This window comes from Ochotona princeps, chromosome 2, assembly GCF_030435755.1.
Source record: "Ochotona princeps isolate mOchPri1 chromosome 2, mOchPri1.hap1, whole genome shotgun sequence".
NCBI lineage: Eukaryota > Metazoa > Chordata > Mammalia > Lagomorpha > Ochotonidae > Ochotona > Ochotona princeps.
Genome location: NC_080833.1, coordinates 71,778,345 through 71,792,187, shown reverse-complemented (window position 1 = coordinate 71,792,187; position 13,843 = coordinate 71,778,345). Strand labels below are relative to the sequence as shown.

General features: G+C 37.3%; 1 protein-coding gene across 1 annotated transcript in view; it reads left to right on the top strand.

Annotated features, from left to right (window-relative positions):
- SYDE2 (synapse defective Rho GTPase homolog 2) overlaps positions 1 to 13,843 on the top strand; it is a 52,776-nt gene that overhangs the window by 16,776 nt on the left and 22,157 nt on the right. Inside the window, exons 3-4 of the mRNA XM_058658758.1 lie at positions 4,656 to 5,758; positions 8,828 to 8,954. Coding sequence (XP_058514741.1) covers positions 4,656 to 5,758; positions 8,828 to 8,954 — 1,230 coding nt within the window. The remainder of the gene's footprint in view (positions 1 to 4,655; positions 5,759 to 8,827; positions 8,955 to 13,843) is intronic.

The following is a 13,843-nucleotide window of genomic DNA, read 5'->3' as shown; positions in this document are numbered from 1 at the left end:
ACTGGTGTTCTAACCAGCATCTTGATCACTAGGCTAACTGCCTGACACACATTTTCTTGTTTTAATTGTGAAATGCAGTGCTATATAAATTAGCTTCTGCTATTAAAGTTATTAGATCTTTGCCCCTAAGAAATAGTTGTATGAAATGTTTATTTGGGTCTTAAATAATTGGAATATTAGATGATTTATTTATTGGGATTATGTAAAATTCTATAATGTTAGATTTTAGACAGTATTTTAATTTTGCTTTATTATTTTGAAAATGTATTATGAATAAGTTCATGTTTAAAAGTGAAACTGATGGGTCCAGCCGCAGTAGGCTAGTGGCCAAAGTCCTTGTCTTACAAGCACCAGGATCTCATATGGGCATCAGTTCATATCCTGGTGGCCTTGCTTCCCATCTAACTCCTTGCTTGCAGCCTGGGAAAGCAAAGCCTTGGGACCCTGCAACCCGTGTGGGAGACCCAGAGGAAGCTTCTGGCTCCTGGCTTCGGATTGGCTCAGCTCTGGTCATTATGGCTACTGGGGGGCAGTGAACCAGCGGATGGGAGATATTCCTCTCTGTCTCTCCTGCTCTCTGTATGTCTGACTTTCCAATTAAATAAACTTTAAAAAAAAAACTGTAAAAGTGAATTTGATGACTACTTTTTTTTAACCTATATGGTTTTAGAACTTCAAACTGTGAAAATCAAAACCTGGTTTTACTCCGTCTTTGATTATAGAAGATGTTTCTCTTAAATTCGAAAATAGACCTCTATTGTTTGGTTAAAAGAAAAGGAATTTGAAACTTAAATAGAATTGTCTTGCTTATCATTACTATTTTTTTAAAAAAATTGCTTATTTTTATTGGAAGGGTAGAGTTACAGAGAAAGGAGATATGGACAGAAAGATCATCCATTCATTGGTTCAGCTGCAGCGGCCAGAGCTGAGTTGATCTGAAGCCAGGAGCCAGAATCTGCTTGAGGGTCTCCCTTGTGAGGGCAGGGTCCCAAGGCTTTGGGCTGTCCTCTACCGCCTTCCCAGGTTACAAGATCCATCTGGGTCTCCTACATGGGTGACAGGAACCCATGCATTTGAAACATCGTCTGCTGCCTTTGATAGCAAGAAGCTGGATCAGAAGCAGAGGTGGGACTTAATCCCAGGCTACTGATATGGAAAGCAGTTGTCCAAAGTGGCTGCCTAACCCACTAGCCTGCAATGCCCACCTCTATTTCAGTTTTTTTTAAACACCTATGTAATGTTTCCTGGCAATGTATAAAAGTTCCCTTTTTTCCACATTCTTGCAAGTATTTGATTTTTGTGTACTTAGTTGATAACTGTTCTATCTGGGATGAGGCAGTTGTGGGTTTGATTTGCATTACCCTGAAAATGAATGATGCTGAGCAATCCTTCATATCCTTGTTGGCTTGCTTTAGCTTCTTAATAATAGAGGTTTACAATTGATGTAATGTGTATATGTGGGCAGAAAAAAATGTTTAGAAGATTAGAGGCTGGAAGTGTAGTGTTGAGGACCATAGCTCTGGAAGTCAATGCTTATATTTGAATTCTGGTATTGCCATTTACCAAGTTTGTAATCTTAGATGCCTTTTCCTCATCTGAGGAATGGAGTGCTAATGGTACCTAACTCATGGAATTACCTTGAGAAGTAAATGAGGGTCTGGGAGCAGGTGCTTTGCACAGAATTTGCCATCACTTGGGGCACCTGCGTCTCATAGTGAGGGCCTGTTTTGGGCCCCCTTTCCTCTTTTTCTTAATTTATGGCAGTGACGTCACAGGAGGCAGCATGTGATAATGGTACAAGCCCTCGGGTCCCTAGCATTGAAGGTGGAGGCCTGCTTTGAATTCTGGACTCCTTGCTTCAGCCTGCCCCATTCCTGACTAAAATTGAGGAGTGAACCGGTAGATGGAAGATCTTTTTTTGTCTCTGCCTTTCAGATAAAATGAAGATAAATAGCAATAAAAATTAAAAAGAGGGTTGGTGCATAGCAGGTAGCTCAAGTAAATGTCTGGCATTGCTGTTTAATCAGAGAAAGTATTAACAATTTATAAATACTAAGTTTTTTAATGTTATCACCAAAATATTCACAGTGGTTAATCTCTAGATAAGTGGTTCAAGTTATGATTTATTTGTACATTTTTATATTTTTAGAAACTGGGGTAAACATGAAAGATTTTTAAATTCATCAAAGAATAAAGCTATGTTTTACACAGAAAAATTAAAAACCATTTCAATGTGTTACTCTGTATATTTTGATATATTTGACAATTATATGGAAGCTTTTTGTATTTCTGTAGTGTTGTCTATTACACTGAATGTAGTAAAGACTAGCTTTTGAAGTTTTATGCAGTGAATATTTTCACAAGGTTAAAACAAAAGTAAAGCACAAATAAGAAAAAATGTTATAACAGTTCTGAAAATTATCTAGTTAGATGTATTTTGTGTTCAGATTTCTTGTTGACCATATAATCTTCATTGACATATTCTCGTAGATTTTTCCCCCAAAATTTATTTATTTAAAAAGTGAGAGAGAAAGAGAGAAAGAAGAGAAAGAGTGAGATCTCCCAGCTGATGGTTTATTCCCCAAATGGCTGTGCCAGGAGCCTGAAACTCCATCTGGGTCTCCTACTTGAGTGGCCAGGACGAAGTAATGGGCATGTATTACTGCTTTCCAAGGTATATTAACAGGTAGCTGGACTGGCATTGGAACAGTCAGGTTTCAAATGGACAACTTACAGGATTTCTGTGTTGCAATGACTTAATCTGATGCACCACAGCCATCAACCCTTCTCAGAGAATTTTAGAAAAAGAAATTGTCTTGTTTTCAAAGTTTTTTCTAAGATTTATTGATCTTTATTGCAAAATCAGATATACAGAGAGGAAGATCTTCCATCCAATGATTCACTCCCCTAGTGACTGCGGTGGCCAGAGATGTGCTGATCTGAAGCAAGGAGCCAGGAACTTCTTTCAGGTCTCCCACACAGGTGCAGGGTCCCAAAGCTTTGGCCATCCTTGACTGCTTTCCCAGGCGACTGCTTTCCCAGGCCACAGGCAGGGAGCTGGATGGGAAGCAGGGCCGCCGGGATTATAACCAGCGCCCATATGGGATCCTGGCACATTCAAGGCGAGGGCCACCATGCTGGGCCCTGTTTTGAAACTTTTTAAAAATGTGGTTTAGGGCCCGGTGTGATAGCGTAGTGGTTAAAGTCCTCGCCTTGCACGCGCTGGGATCCCATGAGTGCCGGTTCTAATCCCGGCAGCTCCACTTCCCATCCAGCTCCCTGCTTGTGGCCTGGGAAAGCAGTTGAGGACAGCCCGAAGCCTTGGGACTCAGCACCTGTGTGGGAAACCCGCAAGAGACTCCTTGCTCCTGGCTTCGGATTGGCTTAACTCCAGCTGTTGCGGTCTCTTGGGGAGTGAATCATTGGACAAAAGATCTTCCTCTCTGTCTCACCTCCTCTCTGTATATCTGCCTTTCCAATGAAAATAAGTAAATAAAAAATAAATAAATAAGCAAATAAATAAAAAATGGCTGATTATTTTACTTCAAGGCAGTTATGTGTGTGTGTGTGTGTGTGTGTGTGTGTGTGAGAGAGAGAGAGAGAGAGAGAGAGAGAGAGAGAGAGAGGATATCTTCTGTCTTTTGTTTCACTCCCCAATGCCTGCAATAGCCAGAGCTGGGCTGATCTGAAACTGGGAGGCAGGACCAACTTCTGGTCTCCCACATGGGTGCAGGGACCTAATGCCTTGGCCGTTCTCCACTGCTTTCCCAGGCCATGATCGGGGAGCTGGACTGGAAGCAGAGTCGCTGGGATTCGAACCAGCACCCTTATGGGATGCCAGCCATTGCACCAACCCCATGAGACCAGCACGGCTTGATAACATTTAGTTTTAGAGGATTGTAAATATAGAATCAATATTCTGCTACTAAAGGGGGAATTTATGTTTAAAATAAATGTATTAATGCAGAGAAGTTTTCTTAGTTTCCTTTGACACACACTGTTAAAGACATAAAATGTCACACTCACTGAAGCGGGTTCCTATGGGAAGGATTTAAAAGGAACTTGTACTCATGCTGGAGATTTTCAGAATAGCAGATGGAGAAGGAGCTACTTCTCCCAACATTAAGCAGCATGGAGATCCTTGATGATTTTTTTTTTTTAGGACTTATTTATTTGAAAGACAGAGTTGAGGGGGAGAGAGGGGCATCCCCCTGCTGGTTCACTCACCAAATGGCTACACTGGCCAGAGCTGGGCTAGGCTGAAGCCAGGAGTGTGGAACTTCATCCTGTTTTCCATATGGGTGGTGGAGTTCAAGCAATTAGGCCATCTCCCACTGCTTCCCAGGTGCATTCTCAGGGAGATGGATTGGAAACAGAGCAGCTGGGACTCAAACCAGCACTTGTATAGGATGCTGACATCATTGGCAGCAGACCAACCCACTGTACCACAATGCCAGCCCCCGTGCTATTGTTCTTGAAGAGGTAAATGGAAATTGACCTGAGTATTTAATCTCTTCATTGAAATGAAACAAGATAATGTATTTTTTTTTCTGTTTGAGAGCCTGTTTAGTCAGTGGTTTATAAAGTAGGAATAAAAGTAGAAATTAAAACATATAACTTTATAATATCTTCCTTTTCTTTCTTTTTCTTTTAAGGTCCTGGTATCCTAGCTGCTACAAATAGGACTGAATTGGGAATTACAGAACCATCTTCTCCAAGCCCTAGCCCTGTAAAGAAAAGCAGTTCAATTAATTGGTCTTTACCAGATAAAATAAAATCTCCACGGACTGTGAGGAAACTTTCTATGAAAATGAAAAAGTTGCCAGAATTTAGCCGAAAACTGAGTGTTAGGGGAACCTTGAATTATGTAAATGGTCCAGATAATACTGCTTCCTTGTCCAAATGTAACTGTCAAGAAATTCATCACACTGTTATTCTGCCTTCTGGGAATACAACCACAGTTGCAAAGAGAAATGTTATAAGCCGGTACCATCTTGATACCAGTGTAACTTCTCAGCACAGCTACCAGAAGAAAAGCGTTGTGAGTTCTAAGTATTCCTGCAAAGGTGGTTACCTCAGTGATGGAGACTCACCTGAACTTGTAACTAAATCTAGCAAGCATGGCTCTGAAAATAAATTTGGAAAAGGAAGAGAAATAATTCCAACTACTTGTAACAAAAATGAAATAGACATTGATGCTTTTCGGCATTACAGTTTTTCTGATCAGCCAAAGTGTTCGCAGTATATATCTGGCCTCATGAGTGTGCATTTCTATGGTGCTGAGGATTTAAAACCCCCCAGGGTAGACTCAAAAGATGTCTTTTGTGCAATTCAGGTAGATTCAGTGAACAAGGCAAGAACAGCTTTACTCACATGTCGAACAACATTTTTAGACATGGATCACACTTTCAACATAGAAATTGAAAATGCACAGCATTTGAAACTAGTGGTATTTAGTTGGGAACCTACTCCAAGAAGAAACCGAGTGTGTTGCCATGGAACTGTTGTCCTGCCCACCTTATTCAGAGTGACAAAGACACATCAATTGGCAGTTAAATTGGAACCTAGAGGTCTTATTTATGTGAAAGTGACTCTTATGGAACAATGGGAGAATTCTCTTCATGGACTGGATCAGAACCGAGAATCAGTAATATTTGGTGTTGATATTCGAAAAGTTGTGGAAAAAGAGAATGTAGGACTGATGGTGCCACTTCTGATACAGAAATGTATCATGGAAATTGAAAAGAGGGGCTGTCAGGTATTGCTTTATTCTGTTTCTTTACTAACTTATTTACTAATTCATTGTGAGTCTTGGTGAAGTAATTCAAGATAAAGTAAAAAAAGTAATTTGGACATTTCCTCATCACTCTTCTTTATTTTAATGCCACTGCTGCCTGGTTATAATTGACACCTTCACCTCTATTGTCAGTGACTGAAAATATGCTAGATGGCTGCACGGTGAATGTTTTGACACAGAGCTGCATGGGTCTCATAAGGTCAAAGTTGCTTTATGCTAACATTCCTAGGATAAGCCTGAGCTGATAACATAGGCAAAGACAAATTCATATAAGAAATGTTTCTGCATGGTTTGACATTCCAAAGGGAGAAAGTTGCAATAGCGAACTCTATAACCCTGCTTCACTCCTACTCTCAGTCCCACTCATTGGAAGGCATATGCTTGTCTGTCTCTTTATTGTGGAATAATGTGGAGTAAGAGGAGAAATCCTACTAAGAACGTATCTCACTTTTCTTAAAAGGCAAAGGCATCCCGTTAAAACAAAAACGAAATCTAGTATTATTTGTAGCAAAATATATACATGTTAGCCAGTTGGTAGATCATTGCTTCCTTTATTTGCTTTAATATATGTACATAGTGTGAGTATATGTTTAATGACAATTGACTTGGGGATATTATTCTAAGGTAAAATTATTAGATTTGTTTATGAAATGTGTTATCCTTAAAATCATATTTTTGAATTAGTTATCCTTTGATTCTGCCAGAATTTGGCTTTGAAGAGAGGAGAGTATATATGACAGAAGGTGAAATGTGATTTCTGTATTTATAATAATACCCTTTGAATTTTAATAATCAGTATAATTTAGTGTCATTTTTATTAAAATGCAAAAGACCTAAATTTTAGTTTTTCCTCAGTGTTACTTAACTGTGTGAAGTTGGGCAAGTCAATTAATCTCTGTAAGGCAGCTAAAAGTTTGAAAATTCTTTTTAACTTAAAATAATTATACAGAAGGAACAATTTTTATGTTTTGAACCTCTTCTAACTCAAATACATGAGTTCATCTCTGGTTTTTGTTGTTCATATGAGAACAAGGGCTTTCTTTTCTAATTCTGTTTTTGGTCAGTTACTTTTCTTGAACTTCTCCATTTTTCTTCCATTTTTTTAGGTAGTGTAGATTTCAGAAATTAGAATTTAAAACCAATTATTAAACTTTAATAGTGAGTATTAAAATATGAAACTCAATTGCACTGTACTTTTATATAGAATGTTTTCTGAGATACTTATAAACAGAAGCTTGCGTAAAGATTTTTATCATTTACTCTAAGTACCAGGAAAACATGTTTAACAGTGCAGTTGAGATTCTCTGAGGCATTGAGAGTATAAAATTCAGCATTTGAAATTAGTTACGTCCTAAAATATCCTTTCCTTTAAATAAGTGTATTAGATTTTTTGATCACCTTTAAAATTTTATTTGTAATTTCATATTTTTGAGATATCATGGTCCACTAATTAAGACTTACAAAATAAAAGAAATAATAATCCTTTCATTTGTTCTAGGTTTTATCTGTTTCAGGTTTGAGGGGATACAACCTATCATGGTTTTAATGACACTTAAATGTACATGTATCAGAAGGGTTATGACCAAATTAGTTTCTTTCATTCTGGAAGCATTTCCTTTGATTCTATTAAATATTCTAGTTTTATTTTTTGGTTCATCTGCCTTTTTTCTATGCCTTTCTTGAGATGATATATATAAGAATATAACATATGTTTTTAATGGGAATGTGTCAGGAATGTGAATAAAATAGGCAATTTGAATTTTCATTTTAGTTGATTTCCCTTAATATGTTGATCCTTTTTAAATGTTCCAGTACCTGAATAATACCATCTCTTAGCAACAGTTTTAAGGTCCGTTAACTGTCTTTTTGTTAATATTTACAGCTTAGCATCTTAAATATTTTTGGATGACATTTCCCTATGTCCTTTGTTATCATTTTTCCAGATTGAATCTTACTTCTTCTGGTGCATTCTGTTAATTCTTGAATGATTGATAGATAAAGCTAGATGTATCATCTGCACACTCCTTACTCTGAGACATTTATATCACTTTATAATGACTGCTATTCAAATCCTTGACATATTGTTCTTACTTCATTTTTGTCTGGAAATCATTTTTCCAAAACCTCACTCAATTCAAGGTGCTTTAACTTCCTAACTATGAAAGGTCTTTGGTGTGAAAGTGTAGATGGTAGCCACTTGCTATCCTTAACTCTGGTGAAGTTTTATTCTTTAAAACAGTTCTGGTAGTGTGATCAGGTTTTTTTCTGTTTACAGAGATCATGCTGATTTCCTCTTTGTGTTTGTAGTGAACTTCTTAATATTTTAAAACCTGTAGGAACTAACAGTATTTAAAAAGTAAATCTTTGCATATTTATCTTGGTGGGGTGAGCAATGTCTGTGCACCCTAGGTAAATTTGAACTAGAGGTTTTTTGGTTTGTTTGTTTTAGTATATGTTTTAATGAAATTTCTTTCATCACTTTATAATCAATTAATTTGAGAAATAACCATATACATGCTTTTATTTCTTCCTAAGAATCTTTTTTTCTTTTTCCTACAAAGCTTTATACAAATTGTATACTGGAATCTTATTTGCAAGTGTGTGTTTGTTATTTGGATATAGAAATTGAGGTTTAAAGAGATTAAATAACTTGCCCAAATTCACCAAGGAAGGAGTGACAGAATGGGACTTTGTGACCCCTAAAACCCATGTTTAATCGCTGTGCTGTATTAGTTCAGACTAGAAGAAAAGATGTGAAGGGGCATGGAAATATTGATTCAATATAGAGAATGAAAGATGAGGTATTTGCTTAAGATAGCTTCATAGAAATCAGTTTCATTATTAATGGTGTGATGTTTTCTTTAAATCTATCACTGTATCTCAGTTTATAGTAAATTTTTGAAAGTGACTTGAGGTATTTTAACTAAATGTCATCAGAACATATTGCTTGCCTAGTTTATGTGACTTACTATATTGTTACATATTTATATTGTCAAGTTCACCATAATGTGGCCATAATTTTATTTCTAGGTAGTAGGCCTGTATCGGTTATGTGGTTCGGCAGCAGTCAAGAAAGAACTTCGAGAGGCTTTTGAGAGGGATAGCAAAGCTGTTGGTTTGTGTGAAAAAGAGTACCCAGATATAAATGTAATAACAGGTAATAAATACACTTTGTCTTATGTGCTCATTTTGAAAAGACTATTATCTGTAGGAAAGAGAATTGCAATGCTAGCTCTGTGCAATCTGGTTTTCTTCTGAAGTCTTTCTTTTCTTCCTTTACAAACACTGTTTAATGTGTTATTTTCTGAGGGGGGAAATATTAGAAGTCCAATGCGCTGTCCATTGCGCTACAGAGCCTGAGGGGAGAAATATTAATATATGGCTTATACTCTTAAATAGTCGGTATACGACCGAGGAAATGGAACCTCCGTTAGCTGTAGAAGTTATCAGGAGGAAAAGGATACCTTTTTGAGGAATAGATAAGAAAGCATAGAGTCCAGTTTGACTGGGGCTTAGGTGATATAAACGGGTACATGGTTAGAGGATTTAGATTGAGTTAACTCGCAGAGGAGCATCATTAAAGATTTTTGAGTATGGGGACTGAAATAATTAGAGATTGTTTTTGGTGACGTTCATCTGCCAACTTATTGTGCTGTATTGGAATTGGATGAGACCAGGAGAAGGAAAGTAAGGATGCCTGATGATAGTCCAAACAATGAGGTAGTAAGAACTAAAGAAGGCTTTTAGCTGTAGACATAGGAAAGCCTGGAATTGAAAGGATGTGAGGAAAGATAGAGCCCAGGAGTTTGAGGTGGGGAGTTTGAGACCTGATTAACTCAGTAGCATTAGCAGAATTAGGAGTGTTGTAAGGAGAGCTACTGCTTTTGGCAGGGATATATAGAGAAAGATTATGAATTACATTTTGGATATAGTATTATTGAATTTAATATAGTAGTAGGAAATCTACTTTAAGCAAAGTTGAAAATCCTAGGGAGAGGCCGTACGTAGTATGAGCTGGTACTGAGGTGCAGTGGGTTAAGCCACAGATTTGTGATGCCAACACGCCATGTTCAAGTTGTGGCTGCTCTACATCCTCTACAGCTCCCTACTAAAGCACTTAAGAAAGCAGCAGATGGTAACCTATGTACTAGACTCCTACCATTCACATGAGGATACTCAGGTGGAGTTTCAGGATCCTAATTTCAGCTTGGACCAGTACAGTTATTGCTGCCATTTCTAGAGTAATTCAGTAGACAAAAGATTTCTCTTTGTCTTTCCTCACTACTCTCCTCTGTCATTCTGCCTTTCAGATAAAGTAAATTAAAAAAAAAAGAAAAGAGAGAGAGAGAGAGAAGATGTAGTAGAATTTGAGGGGTCTTTTATTTATCAAAGTACTACATGTAATGTGAAGCATTAGCAATAAGTTTTTTGGGCCTGGCATGATAGCATAATGGTTAAGGTCCTCGCCTTGAACACGCTGGTATCCATATGGGCGCTGGTTCTAATCCTGGCAGCGCCACTTCCCATCAAGCTCCCTGCTTGTGGCCTGGGAAAGCAGTAGAGGATGGCCCAAAGCCTTGGGACCCTGCACCTGTGTGGGAGACCTGGAAGGAAGTTCTTGGCTCCTGGCTTCGGATTGGCGCAGCGCTGGTCATTGCAGTCTCTCGGGGAGTGAATCATCGGACGGAAGATCTTCCTCTCTGTGTCTCCTCCTCTTTTTACATTTTTAAAAATAAATAAAGTTTAAAAAAAAAGAAAGAAAGAAGTTTTTTTAGGGGGGGGGCAGTGTTGTGAACTCAGCTAGCTAAGCTGCAGCCAGCATCTAATATGAATACCAGTTCTAGTTCTGAATATTCCACTTTCAGACTGGCTCTGTGCTAATGTTCCTGTAAAGCAGCAGAAGCCAGCCTGAGTGACTGGGCCTCTAACACCCAGTGGAGTTCTAGGTTCCTGGCTTCATTCTGTCCCAGCCTTGGCTGTTGTGGCCATTTGTGGAGTGAACCAACAGGTGCAAAATTCTTTCTCTTTCTGTCCTTCTCTCTCTCTCTCTCTCTTTCTCCCCCCCCACCTCTTTAAGATTTATTTATTTTTATTGGAAAGGCATATTTAAAGGGAGAAGGAGAGAAAGAGAAAGATCTCCCAGTCGCTGATTCACTCACCCAGTAGCCACAATGGCCATAGCTGAGCTCGTCCGAAGCCAGGAGCCAGGAGCTTCTTCTGGGTCTCCCACGCAGGTGTAGGATCCCAAAGCTTTGGGCCATTCTCTGTTGCTTTCCCAGGCCACAAGCAGGGAGCTGGATGGGAAGTGGAGCTGCCGGGAAATGAACTTGTGCCCATGTGGGATCCCAGTGTATGCAGCGTGAGGACTTTAGCCACTGGGCTACTAGAGACAAGGCCAGGCCTTGTCTCTTATTCTCCTTCTCTGTAACTCCACCTTTCAGACAAATAAATAAATCTAAAACAAAACAATAACAAAACCTAAACCTTTGGTACTCCTGAGAGATGGGGTAAAAATGGCACATTGAAGATATCAGCAAATGGATGTAGTAAGGCCTTGCAATTGACCGTAGTTTGAATAAACAAGGACATTGGGGTTCTCCAAATTTCAGAGGCAGGCAAAGAATGAAAAAAATACCTAGACATTAAGAGGGAAAGGGGAAGTTTGGGAGACAGGAGATAACAGAGATAAGGGAAGGTATAATGCATGTCATTCTATAGGAATAATCTTGCAAGACGGGGAACAGAACAAAGGCCTTTAGGCATTACATACCAACTTATAACCTTATTATAATATTCAAGGATATTTAATGCTTAATTCTTTTTTAAGTAAAGAGAATGCTTTGATAAATTTCCTTTCATCATCTGTTTTCCATAATCAGCCATACATGATCAAGTTTGTTTCACTTATCCATCGTTCCTTTTTAAATTATTGTTTTTCTCTGGGGAGGAATAGAGACAGAGAATACTTTCATCTTATTCACTTCCCAAATGCCTACAATAGTTGGGCAGGGTAGAGCCAGAGACGAGGAAGTAATCTAGGTCTCCTGCAATAGTGTCCTTGGCAGAAAGCTGAAATCGGGAGCTAGGAAATCGGGAATCAACCTAGGTGCTGTGAGGATGCTATTCTAACCAACATTTTATGTATGGCCGAACTCCTATTCCTGTCTCCTTTATCTGGTCCTGCCTAACCTTGGATTGTTTGGAAGGAAATCCCAGATGCCATGTTATTTCATCTATAGATGATGCTTCAGTATGTATCATCAGATCTTGTGTATTTTGATCTTTTGTATTGTGCAATTTCTCATTTGTTGTTGTCAACTGCCATTTTTCTTGTTATAATGGTTTATAACAATTTTCTTATTATAATGTTGTATTTTTCTCTTCTAATTCACTTTCCATTTCACACATGATCAGTTGATTGGCTAACTTGAGGAAAATTCATCTTGTCCATACTAAAGACGTTTTTGCTAGTTAGAATTGGTAGGGCTTCTGGGATTGAGTCTTCCCAGATAGTTGACATTATTTAACTCCAAACATTGAATCACTGTAGTTTCATATTGTATGTATTATGTGTTCTTGGATAACCAAAACTTTAATTCAAAACATTTAGGAAAAAGTTATTGAGATACTTTTCTTTCCTTTAAATTTGTTAAATCTGAAGTGATGATTACCTTTTTTTTTTTTTAAATAAAGAGGGAGGCTTATTTCTTTAAGAAACGAGATAATTTCTTCAAGTGGAATATTCTTCATTGTTAATATAGAACTAATAAAATCAGCAAAGTATCCTTTTTATGAATTTGATTAACAAAAACTTACCCATGTCCAGAATATATATTATATAAATGAAAGTAAGTTTTGTCTTGGTAGAACCATGTCTTAGAAATAAAAATTAAGGTAAATGCAAGTGATTTAAAAGATCATATGATGTGGTTTGAATTGACTGTGTGGTATAAGACAGTGTGCTTAGTTTTGTGAATTTACAGTATATGCTAAATGTGGACAGCAGTAGGCCACTGAGTGTTGAATTACAGCATTCTTTTCTAAAATTGATAGTTTTCATAATCTTTAAATTGAGCATTTCTTGACTGTGTTCTCTGGGCTGTTCTACTTCATTTAGGCTGTATTTCAATCGAATTTATAATGATTTTTCCCCTTGATAAAAAGCTGATGAACTGGTTTAAGATTTTTCTAAGAAATGTTATTGGAATTGCAATGCATTACACATAAGGTCATTGTGACTCAAAATAAGATATTGATGGTTTGGGAATTGGCTAGTAATGATGTTGTCTCATTCTTCTCCATATTAACTTATTTTAAAGTAAATTTGAAATATAATTAATTGTTCAATGGGCGTAAAAAAGAAAACTGGAATGAGTGATAGTTTGTTCACAGCTCAATGTTACTACTTGATTTATCTGAAAAACAGTGATATGCTGCAGGAAAACAAGATTTTTTTCAATGAAGTTTAAAATTTAAGATACAAAGCTTATTTTTAATACTTTATGGTGTTACTTACTATTGGAGATGACAATTTAGAAAAGAGGATATTTATTATTTTGCAATTATTACAAAATTCTTGGGAAGAAACCCACTTGAGTGTATCTGTCCACTGTAGCATAGATCAGTACTTCTAAATTCGTTTGGGCATACTTTTTCTGATTTTCATCATCTCTTAGTAATTTTATCATGTCTGCCTTTCAAAGAAAAATTCATTAGAAATAAGCCAGAAATTATCTTTACAACCTTAGTATTTTTTTTTCATTTGAAGATTGTTACATTTTCCTACCATACATATTATATAACTATATTCTCTGATTTCTGGCATTTTAACTTCGACATTATTTCTCTTTATCTGGATTGAACATAGATGTTTAAACTATAGAACACTAAAATGTCAGACATTGAGGAACAGTGATAAACTGAGCAAGTCAAATTTCTGAGATTATGAAAGCCATTTGATCTGAGTAGTGTATAGAGTGTAAAATATGTTATAAAATCAGACACAGTGAGGTAAGGTGGAACAGCTTAAAGGATTTAAAACATTAT